Genomic DNA, 12324 nt, shown 5'->3' with positions numbered 1-12324 from the left:
TCCAGCGACGGTCCGAGGCTCCATGTTATGTCTCAAATACAAAAATTCTCAACCGTATTTTGACCTCCCCTCTGCGTCCACAGAATTGGTTGTTAGTTTTCCAATCTCAGTTACCCAAGTCGTGTTTTTAGCTGCTTTACACTCCGAGATCTTGGACATTTTGACTAACCGATTGCTAACTGAATTGCCGTAGGATTGCTAGGACCACCACATAGTGCAAATTAACCAGTAAACGTGAGGAACTTTAATGCTATGCGAATGAAAAACGTTAAATCACTAAACACAAACCTTAAAGTTTGAATTTCACAGCAAATTGCATATTACACATGAATTAGGTAGGGGCTTACTCATAATTTTAGCAAATTTTAGAAATCACAAGCGCTAACACTTTAATTCCAAGAGTGCACAACTGGTTCTTCTCTATGATTAAGAGAAATTGCATTCCGGTTTCCCCTTCAATCAAAGTGACAGTAGCTAATCTCAGGGATATGTAGGCTCTTATAAGCTCTTATGTATAGTGTATGGAAGGGGGGATGACTAGGGCGCTTCTTTAACTGTGTTGTCTGTGTTGTTGTGCACAGGAGTTCACGCAGTCATGTGTGCGTGCGGAGGCCAAGCTGAGGCCGACGGCTCACGACCTGCTGTTTCACCGAGTGTTGTTCGAAGTTCACTCCTTAAAGCTGCTCGCTGCTCACTGCTTCATCAGCAACCAGTGTAAGTGAAGACGCCTACCGAGAACTGTAAACAAGTAGACATTTTTTAAAATATATTAAATATTTAATTTAATATATTTAATTAAATGTAATATTTAACTTTTTGCATATTTCAATTTGAAAGGTGTTGGTGGGAAGTTGTTAATTTGTGTATGATTAGAGAATAGCTGGTATATTTGTTGCTAATAAATGTTTTTTTACATTATTTATGGCTTATTGTACAGTCGACACACATTTTCTGATCACTCACAGTTCCGTGCAGTAGCGTTTTTGTGTACTAAAGAATTTATGAACTTTAAGGAAGCTTGTGTTTTCATTATGCTGCATTGCAATTCCAGCTTGCGGCTCAGTTATGTTCACAAGACATATTGCTAGCTTCTCTTTGAAGATACCATCTAGTGAACAATTAAACATGCTTCACCCATAGAACTGGAGCAACTGGTTTAAATGCAACAAAAGAAAAAAAGCCTTACCATTAATCATGTCAGTGTTTTTATTCGATTTGAACCAATAACTTAATTGGTTTGCTTCCATTTGAAGGTGTTATAAATATTCCACTTTGATTCAGACCCAAAACCCAAAACAGACTCCAACATGCAGTCAGTTTTCTTCTATGTGAAAATTATGAAATCCCTCATAATAACATAGTTACAGGAAACAGATTTTGGGTCTGTTGGGGTGTTCCTATGCCCAGTATTTAGCTACATGTTTTTGGGTCTGTTGGGATGTTCCTATACTCAGTAGTTAGCTCTTACTATGCTGTATTTATGTACAGGAATTGGAAATGGGCTCAAAATAATTGTAATAATAATAATAATAATAATAATACTGTAGTTATTACTATTATTATTATTACTATTATTATTATTATTATTATTATTTATTTTTATTTTATTTTTTTAACCGATAATGAATGTTTGGCTTTCACTGTATACGGGTCAGTTGGGAGGAATCGGTTCACCTAAATGATTCTTTGGCTTTCAATCGACACATGGAATCACTGTTTGACTTCCACTGTATACGGGCGGTTCAGAGGAATCGGTTTGTGTAGGTGAATAGTTTGACTCTGAATCGACACTGAACACTTAAACGCTTGAATGCAAGCATCGTGAACGAATCATTAACTCTTTATTCGACTTTTTTCTTTTTATCCTTTTATTTGATTATTGTATTTGTGCTCTTCAGTCCTGTAAAACACTTTGAACTCCCAAACGTGCTATATAGATAAAGATTATTATTATTATCATTATTATTAAAAAAAAATCGATCTCATTTCTGTCCTTGTCTGTTAGTGCAGTTTAACTAGTTCATTTTTCAAATTGTTTTCAGTGGTCTATTTAGGAGATCTTGTAGCTAGCAGGATGTATTTTGTTTTTCTTTTTAAGCGGGCACATATAATGAGTGTGTTTACTTGTATGCAATATGCAAATAACTTCAAGAACTCACGATATTGATATATAAGCTAACATAAGTCATAACAGTCATTCTGTTTACTTCTATTAGTACAATCTCAAGAACAGTAAAGCTATTTAACTATATTTTTCAGTACTGAGGCAGTAGCGTTTACATTTACATCATTTAGCAAGTGCCTTAATCCAAAGTGACTTATAATTGTACAATTACAATGCAAACAATTGAAGGTTAAGTGCCTTGCTAGTCTGTCAGCTAGTCAGAAGTTGAATTGTTCTGACATGCAGGAGAGTAATGTCAAGAGAGTTATTAGCTTCTAACGAGTCTGCTAACGTCTGCTATTTATTGTTAAAAATCGGGAGGAAAATCGGGAGAAAATGCATTTAACAAAAGTGAATGATTACGCAGTCCATTATTTAGTATGTGATTTGTATGCAATATCAAGAGATTGTAATATAAAGATGTGTTTTCTGTTTGGACCAGATCTGCTGCCTGAGAACTGTGTGGAGGAGAAGACCAAATCTATAGACCCAAATGGCATTATGGCAGAGATAAACCATAAAGATCGTCCTGGAATCCAGATGAAGTAGGTTCTTTGTGTGTGTGTGTGTGTGTGTGTGTGTGTGAGTTACATTTTTGTGTATCACACTTGACGGTTATCTAATTTTACCTTCATTTTCATCTGAAAGGTACTCTCATGTTTCTCCTCTGGAGCTGGACAAGTTCCTGGAAGATGTTAAGTAAGTGCTGAGATGAAATCGCCTAATTATTACCTCTCTAACCATATTTCGTTAGATGACAATTTTGGACCAATGTGTTAGAAATGTACTTTACTGCATCATGGAAAAAATAGAGCAAATGGCTTTTGAAAGACTGGTTCCAGCGCTGTTCCAGAGACTTGACGTTAACTCTGAATGTAATGAATTTTATTTACTTTGTTTGTTCAGGAACGGCATCTACCCTCTAATGAACTTCGCCTCGCAGCGGCCGCCGCATCCTATTCCACGTGCACTCTCTCTCTCACAGGAGCACATGGAGACTGTAAAAACTCCAACTCCAGAGCCTCAGGAGACGGAGACCAGAAGGGTAAAGACCAGGACGATGACCTAAAGAAAAATGCTTATAGGAAACACTTGTGTGCAGGCTTTGGAACTTTATTTTTAATTGTGTGCTGATTAGACTGTATATACAGTTAGTAAAAATAATACAATTGATTTACAGGGAACTTTCATCTTGTTTAGTTGTGATTTGATCTTTAAACAACTTCACTACATAGAAAAGGGTCCAAAGTAGATAAACAGGCTTTTCCCCCCAATTTTGCATTTCCCCCCAGTTTTCCTCCCAATCTAGTCGTATCCAATTACCCGATTTAAATACGCTTCCTCTCTACTGATGCTGAGCTCCACTCTGACTGAGGAGAGCCATGACTAACACACGCCCCCTCCGACATGTGTGCAGTAGCCTCTTCAATTTTTCACCTGCACGAGGCGAGTTCATATGTGAATCAGCTTTGAGTATGGAGAGACACACCCGTCTAGGAATGCTAGGAATAATTTATTGCCAGTAAACTATGAAGGAGCTGAACGAGCACTGTGTCTGGTTTATAGAGTCCGGAAACAGATGGTATATTAAGATATTCATTTTTCACCAAGAACCAAGACAAGCATCACAGCCTGACTACTTCAGACATGGAAGTCGGTCAAAAATAAACCAAATAGAATTAGTCTCTCATGTGATAGTTTCTAATCTGCTGTTTTATATGCACTTGATGTCTCTTTATAAACCCCTCTCTCAATACTGAACAGTGTTAAAGCTTCTAATCTGTTTTATACAGGTGGTTCAGATGCACTGTAACTTAGAGGCTAACGAGGAGGGAACGAGGAGTCATGTGAGTTTAAAGCACCATCACTTTTTTAATCCAGTTTTTGGTACAGGTTAATATGCATTTTCCATATTTGTATTAATATTTATGTACTGATACATTAACCCTTAAGACCCTTTTATGTTTTACTTACTTTATTGCGCTGTGGATTTGATTCTAAATGGCTGTGTTTGCTATTTTACCCACCAATCTACATTATATATAAGTATTTAAACCCTTTATTTGATATTTTGTCAAAGCTCATTTGGCAGTGAATACAGAATACTTCTTTGATACATCTCTACAATCATTGCACACCTGGATTTGGGCACTTTATCCCATTGTTCACTGCACATCCTTTTAAGCTCCGTCAGATTATATGGCAGGCATTTGTGATTTTTTTTGCTTTTCAATTTATTCAATTAATTTTTAAAAACTGTACTACTTATACTATGTACTTCATAATGGGTGATTAAGTTTAGGCTGATGAAATAATATGTCAACAACTGTAAACGCTTTCTGAATCCAAATGGACACATTTAGACATGGGTTTAAACCTCGCAGTTACTGTCTGTGAGAAGGTTGGCATTGGTTTGCTTACACCTTTAGGTAAAAATAAACATAAATGCTAAGATCTACGTGAATGTGTGACACGCTGTGATAGATTTGCGATCTGTCTGGGGGTGTCAGGATTAGACCGTTACTTTAGATGTTTTATAATTACATGATATGAAATGGTCATTTGGTTTCTGCTTTGATATTTTTTCTCAGGTCTTTTTATTAATTATCCAAAATCCAAATACAATCCAAAATCAGAAAAAGTTGGGACGGCATGTACAATACAGATAATAAAAACAAAGAATTTCTTACATTTACTTTGACTTTTATTTGATTGCAGACAGGATGAACCTGAGATATTTCATGTTTTTTCTGGTCAACTTCATTTCATTTATTAATAAACATCCATTCCTGCATTTCAGGCCTGCAACACATTCCAAAAAAAGTTGGAACAGTAAAGCATTTACCACTTTGTAATGTTGGCATCCTTTTTCCCACACTTAAAAGACGTTTTGGCACCGAGGAGACCAAGTGATTTAGTGTTTCAGCTTTTATTTTGTCTCATTCTTCTTGCAAACACGTCTTAACATGTGCAAAAGTACGGGGTTGTCGTTTGCTCATCGTTGCTCATTTCCTGGATGCTGCTTTTGTACCAAACCATGATTACAATCATTTCTTGACATCACCTGTTTGGAATCACATTACTAGCTCTAAATTGCCCCCGTCCCAACTTTTTTTGGAATGTGTTGCAGGCCTGAAATGCAGGAATGGAGGTATATTAACAAATGAAATGAAGTTGAGGAACACTGTGTTTTTATTTTATTTACATTTTCCATACTGTTTCAACGTTTTTTGATTTGGGGTTGTATTTAAATATAAAAAAAAATGCTGCATCTGTGTGCATCTAAATAAAACAAATCAAGATTAAGAAAGTAATACATTAATACCTTTAGATGAATTATTAGTATTAATCATTTTTAATTTCGGTATTGTAAATAATACAAAACTCCAATAATACTGCAGGTATTTTTATTTCTGTATAATTATACAACAAGAAGTTCTAACCAGGTATTCTCATTACAAATGTAAACAATAAAACTGTGCTGTTTCTTCTTATAACCGCACAGTATTAGAATGCATCTGTTGTATTGTTGAGTAAATATATTTTGAATACAAACCTGAAATTTTGTCCTCTTTTATTTTAGCTCTCTCTGTTTTTGAAGATGGATGACAAACTTCACCGGCAACTTAGCTGTGATGTTCTTCCAAGTAAGTCAGCCAAAGTTGTTAAGTTGTAAAAATATTCAGGCTTGTTTGAAAATGTTCTAACACGGTTTTGATTGGAAGTTGTATCTGTGTTATATAAACTTAGATGATCTGTACACTTTAACCTAAATTGAGACTTTTTTTTTTTTTTAGCTGATCATCCCAGAGATCTCACCAGTGAGTTGGTCCACCATGCATTCATTAGTGAGGTGGGTGTAGTCTCATCCATTTTTTAAAAGGCAAACCAATATATGACTGGTCCTGCAAAAGTCTTTATATTCCAGTGTTGTATAAGGGTTATTCCACAGAGTGGGTGCTATTTGTGTGTAGTAACTCGATGAAATTAAACTTTCTGTTCAACACTGAATCTAGTAACACTCGCACTTAACTACTCAGAATGTGTTTAGTCTAAGTGGAAGATGGTTGTATATGAGTAACAGGACTGAAAGTACCAGGACTGAGTTTTTAACATAGAATTAGTAAATACATGAACTATAACAGCATGGCGTTCATGCTAAAAGCACGAGAGCGCTGGACACAGTGTAGTGAACTTCGCCTCAACAGAAGTTTTATTTTTAGGTAACAGGAACATACGTTGAGATGAATCTTCTCAATCAGAGTTACAATATTATCAAACATACTGTGGTAAAAGGGAGAACTTACTCTCGGTCTTCCTGTGGCCTTCAGTAGATACAGATCATGTACATTTTCGTTGAAAATACATTATTTCAGATGGTAGAGTTTTTCCACATTTTTCAGAAGGATGGGTATGTTAGGGTAACAGGAATGAGTGAAAACCTGGGAACATAACTAAAACATGTATTTTAACCTAATTATTATACATTTTTTTTATGGAAAATAAATATAAAAAAACAAAAAATGGAATATGGAGTTACCTAATAATGCAATGAAAAAAGGATTTCTGAAAGATTTTACTCATTATATTTCATTGTAAAGTGACTTGTTAGAGAGTGGGGGCATGAAAAAATCTTATAGGGAGTTTTTATGAATGTTTTAAATTATATATCTTACATTTGCAATTAGATCAATGTGCAGGACAATTTGCTCAATTAAAAATGCATTTTCAAGGTGCCCAGGGATATTCCACTAGCACACCAGCGCCAAGATTCTGAACTCCCCGGTTCAAAACTCAGCGTTGCCACCGGTCGGCTGGGCGCCATCTGGCAGGTATAATTGGCAGTGCCAGCAGCAGATACTAATTAGCCAACGTATCTGCTAGGGCGGGATGACCGGACTATATGTGGGTGGAATCTTCATACACTGTGTAAGAACCCTGATTAGCCAAAGAGATGCCTGTGCAGAATGCACGTGTCGGAAGAGGCGTGAGCAGCGACATGCTCTCCTTGGATGCAATCGAGTCCCTCAGCAGAGGAAGACAAATTGACTGTGCTAAATCGAGAGGAAAATGTGGAGAAAATGCATAAAAAAATGCATTTTAATAATTTTCATATACATAATGTCCTGGAGCTGGAAATGGCACCGATTCAGTGAAATGGCCCATAAACAGTGTAGTACTTCACAACCAGGAGGCCTCAGTCAATTCCTAGGGGGACTCGAGAATGCAAAATATTTGAAAAACATATGATTCAATTTTGAACATTTACGTTTTTGGCATCAGAAATGTTTGTACTTATTTGTTACACTGACTTGACCTTGAGCTGCCTGGTATAATTTGATACTCTTATTATTAAAAATCTGTGAACGAGTGCTTGTTTTAAATAATATAGTTCAGTCACTGTTGCAACAAAGTACAATAAAGAGTCCTTAAATATTGCCTTTTGATACATGGTGCCCGTAGGTGCAGAGATTTGCAAATGCTAAGCGATTGTAAGATTTACGCATATTTAAGTAGTTTAATATTGGCAAATAACAACAGTGTTAGAAACAATGGCAGATTTTTATGAAAGGAGACTCAAGAATCAAAGATCCCAAAAACAAGCACAAGTTTCTGTTTTTACTGCTTATTATAGAAGTCCTGTGTGTGCTGTATACACTGTTTAATAAATTGCACTACTAATCTGATCATGTATTGATGATTTACAGGAAGACTGTGACAAGTTGGCTTGCTTTTTAGAAGAAGCACTAGGGAAACACTGGGCTGGAGCTTCCACTTCACCTTCCGTCTATGGTGCTCAAGCACTGAGCCCGTCTGAAAAGCTGCTGTGAGGCAGAGAAGTTGACCAGAGCTGGTCTGACCAACACAGACATCGAAGTGCAGAAAGGAGAGAGGGAACTGATGGGTTACTGAAAGAGCAACACTGTAAAATGGGAATAAGTCATTCATGTTGGAGGTCTTATTGTTATCATACAACACGGCAGACATGATGCTCTTTTACCAGTGATGACCCCAGATATATACGAATAGGTTTGATGGATTTGTGAGGCATTGTCGATGCTGTTTACCTTTTGGTATTACCCATTTTCCATCTTTTGGCAAAAGCAAATGCCACAGAGGTGTAGAGTATTGAGAGAACAGAACCCGGAAAATGTGCTTTGTCATGGGTTTGTCAGCCCATGGTTCTTAAACTGTCATTGTATTTTTACAAAAACTCCAGTAAATGTTTATTTATTGTTTAATATTAAACATGACTCGTTAGGCTCACAGTGAGAACAGTATGTCCAGATATGTGACTTTTTTGATACTTGTAAAAAAAGAAGAAAAAAAACAAAGAAAAATAAGTTAGCAGTGATGTTTCAGTGACCAGGAGATGATGAATGTACGGTACTGTAGCAAAGTACTATGCTTGTAGTTACGTCCCGGTAACATGAAACACTCGAGAATGGTTCTTACAAAGCATTAAGTGCCTACGTGAGAAATGAATGTGTTAGATGTACTTTATAAAGTATCACTAATGTGATATATGAATCTAGTAACACTTATGATTTATGTAATATCACTAGGACAGTGGGACTTCATTACTCACAACACTTATGGGTCCATAACAGGAAGATGATTTAGACTTCTCCTACTTCCCAAAGAGATGCCATTCGGTTGACTGGCTGATGTGAATTAATGTGACGAAAGAGTGTAAGATGTTTTGCAAAGAACTGGTGCCCTGTCCAAAGGCTCCTAATCGGACTCCAGATACACCACAACCCTTATCAAAATAAAGTACTTATTAAAGATTAATTAATAAACCTTTATTTAAATACTACAGCTGATATTAGTAAAAGTTAGTTAAAATAAGCTGTTGAGCTGAAACCTTAATTAAATACAGCCTCACAATATACATGCACAATGGCTAAACTCGAGATACTTCCCTTTACTGATTGGTTACAGAGTAGTGCTCCACATAATTTGCTTTTAATCAGTTTACAGAGCAATTAACCGTGGGCACAGGCTCCCTGAAATTTGACAGCTAACGTTTGGAAAGATGTTGTTCACTATCATAAATCTTGATTTACTGACTACTGGTGTGAATTCATGTGAATGAGTGAGTGTAAGATGTCCTGCAAAGAACTGGTGCCCTGTCCAAAGGCTCCTAATCCACCACAACCCTGATCAAAATAAAGTATTTATTAAAGATTAATGAATAAACCTTTATTTGAATCCTACAGTCAGCTGATTTTGATAAATGTTAGTTAAAGTAAGCTGTTTAGCTGAAACCTTAATCAAATACAGCCTCACAGTATACATGCACACTGGCTAAACTAGAGATACTTACCTTTACTGATTGGTTACAGAGTAGTGCTCCACATAATTTGCTTTTTAATCACTTTACAGAGCAATTAACAGTGGGCACAGGCTCCCTGAAATTGAACAGCTAAATATCTTGAGTTCCACTGTAACATGGTAAAGGTTGGGTCAGGATACAAGTAAACAGCATGAATCCATGAATGAATGAATCCAGCCTTCATTGTGTTTACAGTTCAGGCTGGTGGTGGTGATCTAATAGTGCAGGGTGTTTCTTGGCACGCATTAGTCTCTCTAACATCAATCAAGCATCATTTGAATGACACCACATATCTGAGAACTGTTGCTGACCATGTACATCCCTTAATAGCCACAATTCAGCATCACACCAAAACATTGGCTATTTTCGGCATAATATCAAGGCTCATAATAAATAACAGTACAGCCAAGATAAATTAAACAGGTTTCATGAGCATGGTTTAATGAGTACCTCAGTGGCCTTCAACAGAACACCTTTGGGGTGTGGTAGAACAGGAAATTAGCAGCATGAATGTCCAGCTGACAAACCTGCAGCAATAACAGGATCTAATTATGCCAACATGAACCAAAATCTTAAAGGAATGTTCCCAACACCTTGTAAAATCCATGTAAATAATTGAGGCTGTTCTGAAAGTGAACGGGGGTTCTACCCAGTCGAATAAACTGTACAGTGAGGGTATATTGTGCATAAGTAAAAATATATTTTCCCTTAACTAACTGATAAAAGCATCAAAATGTGGGGAAAAAGAAGCTCTATTTAAACCGTTTGCACACACACACACACACACACTGGGTTGTGTTAGTGCCTAATTATGTAACCCTGGAATGAATACAGGTAGCTGTGGTTGGGAAAACTACACCAAATAGAACTGAACCTAAGTTTCGGGCTTTGACTGTGGAATTATAAATCAGTATTCATTTTGGGAATCTTTGTCATGTGGTCCACGTTGACACTGCATCATTTTGTTAGCACAACTGCCCTTTTTTGGTTTGTCCCATCCAGAGCTGGGAAATATTTAGGTTTTGAAGTCAGTGGTGTGAAAATGTCCAAGAAAACCATATTAACAGAAAGGAAGGCGCAGGTAGGACAAGTTAGTCACACTGTTCACAGACTAAGCATTAATTCATTCACCTGATCCAGCTAGAAATCAATGCTTAGAAATCCTAAATAGTGACATTAATTTTTTTTCTGAATGGCACAAATATTAAAATGAGTAAAATCATATAAAAAGCTAATTCCAATGATATTTCTCATCCAGTGCTATATTGAACGTGGTGAAATATATTTATAGACACAGGAAGAAACTCATGTGCATGACTTCCAAAAGCCTGCACAATAATCGCTGATTTCCCTCCTTGCCTTGGTTAAAGATTTTAATGGACGTACTTCTTTGTTTGATTCATGCAATTTGTTTTTATTTTTGTACAGTTTGTTGTACAGTAACAAAGTCTAATGTTTCAGTTGCTTAATAAAATCTTCAGAATCATAAAAAAGCCTCACGGCTAAATTTGTTTATTATTAGGATTTTTTTACGTCATGTTTTACACTTTAATTACATTCATAACAGGAATGGTAGTTACTCATTACACAAGGTGTCATGGACAATTTAGTGTCTCCAGTTAACCTCACTTGCATGTCTTTGGACTGTGGGAGGAAACCGGAGCACCCAGAGGAAACCCACGTGGACACGGGGAGAACATACAAACCACACAGAAAGGACCTGGACCGCCCCACCTGGGGATCGAACCCAGAACCTTCTTGCTGTGAGGCGTCGGTGCTACCCACTTAGCCACCGTGCCGCCCGGATGAAGGCTAAAACTACCATGTGTCTTACCATGTTATTACATTTACATTTTTGGCATTTAGCAGACACTTTTATCCAAAGCGACTTACAGTACTGTGACAGTATATTGTCTAAGCATTCGAGGGTTAAGGGCCTTGCTCAAGGGCCCAACAGTTGCAACCTGGCAGTGGTGGGGCTTGAATATAGACATAAAAAGGGTATAGGGTATAGACATAAAAAATCTTATTTAAATTATGGTCTGGGTATCATGGTATCATGGCAATATGTGTTTTGTATTTCATTAAATTATGTTACAGTATATAACTGTAAAATACCTTAAGTAGGGGGTTACTAAATGAAGCACACCAAAAACACTGATTTTTGTTACGATTGTTTTTGCCAGTAGTAAATCACACTAGCCCGCTACCACTGAGACTGAATTTCAGCTGTGCTATCAGCCAGTCAGGTGTCTACACAGGCATGATTGGCTGTGTCTAAGGGAGGCCTGACAGCCTAGAACGTAGCTGCAAACTCAACACAGAAAGGACCTGGACCACTCCACCTGAAGATTGAACCCAGGGCTTTCTTAAAGGTGAAATCAACGCAAAATCCGAATCCCAGACATTTTTCGTGATTTAGAAATCCCTGAAAGAGGACGTATGGACACACTATGTTATACACCTGTTAGCAATGGATGTAGAGGAAACAACTAAATTCAATCATTAGGAGGGTGTCCACATACTTTTAGCCATATAGTGCAAGTGAGCGGAACATCCCACATAAAAAAAACAGTTTGACTTTTTATTTTGTGTTTTGAGGACGCCATTCTATTCCAAATGATTGAATGTACTAATACACTGCCTGGCCAAAAAAGGTCACACACTCTAATATTTGGTTGGACCGCCTTTAGCTTTGATTACGGCACGCATTCGCTGTGGCATCGTTTCCACAAGCTTCTGCAATGTCACAACATTTATTTCTGTTCAGAGTTGCATTAATTTTCCCCCAAGATCTTGTATTGATGATGGGAGATTTGGA

At 37.0% G+C, this 12324-nt stretch overlaps 1 protein-coding gene across 2 annotated transcripts in view; it reads left to right on the top strand.

Annotated features, from left to right (window-relative positions):
• nrbp2a (nuclear receptor binding protein 2a) overlaps positions 1–10996 on the top strand; it is a 49157-nt gene extending 38161 nt beyond the window's left edge. For both annotated transcript variants that reach the window (XM_062993885.1, XM_062993887.1), the window contains exons 11-18: positions 582–714; positions 2607–2709; positions 2813–2863; positions 3071–3209; positions 3958–4011; positions 5748–5811; positions 5962–6017; positions 7873–10996. In XM_062993885.1, coding sequence (XP_062849955.1) covers positions 582–714; positions 2607–2709; positions 2813–2863; positions 3071–3209; positions 3958–4011; positions 5748–5811; positions 5962–6017; positions 7873–7995 — 723 coding nt within the window. In that variant the 3' untranslated portion in view covers positions 7996–10996. The remainder of the gene's footprint in view (positions 1–581; positions 715–2606; positions 2710–2812; positions 2864–3070; positions 3210–3957; positions 4012–5747; positions 5812–5961; positions 6018–7872) is intronic.
• The last annotated feature ends 1328 nt before the right edge of the window (positions 10997–12324 follow it).

The sequence above is a fragment of the Trichomycterus rosablanca genome, chromosome 4 (genome assembly GCF_030014385.1).
Source record: "Trichomycterus rosablanca isolate fTriRos1 chromosome 4, fTriRos1.hap1, whole genome shotgun sequence".
Taxonomy (NCBI): domain Eukaryota; kingdom Metazoa; phylum Chordata; class Actinopteri; order Siluriformes; family Trichomycteridae; genus Trichomycterus; species Trichomycterus rosablanca.
The sequence above is the reverse complement of the archived record's forward strand: the minus strand, read 5'-3'. Positions and strand labels throughout refer to the sequence as shown.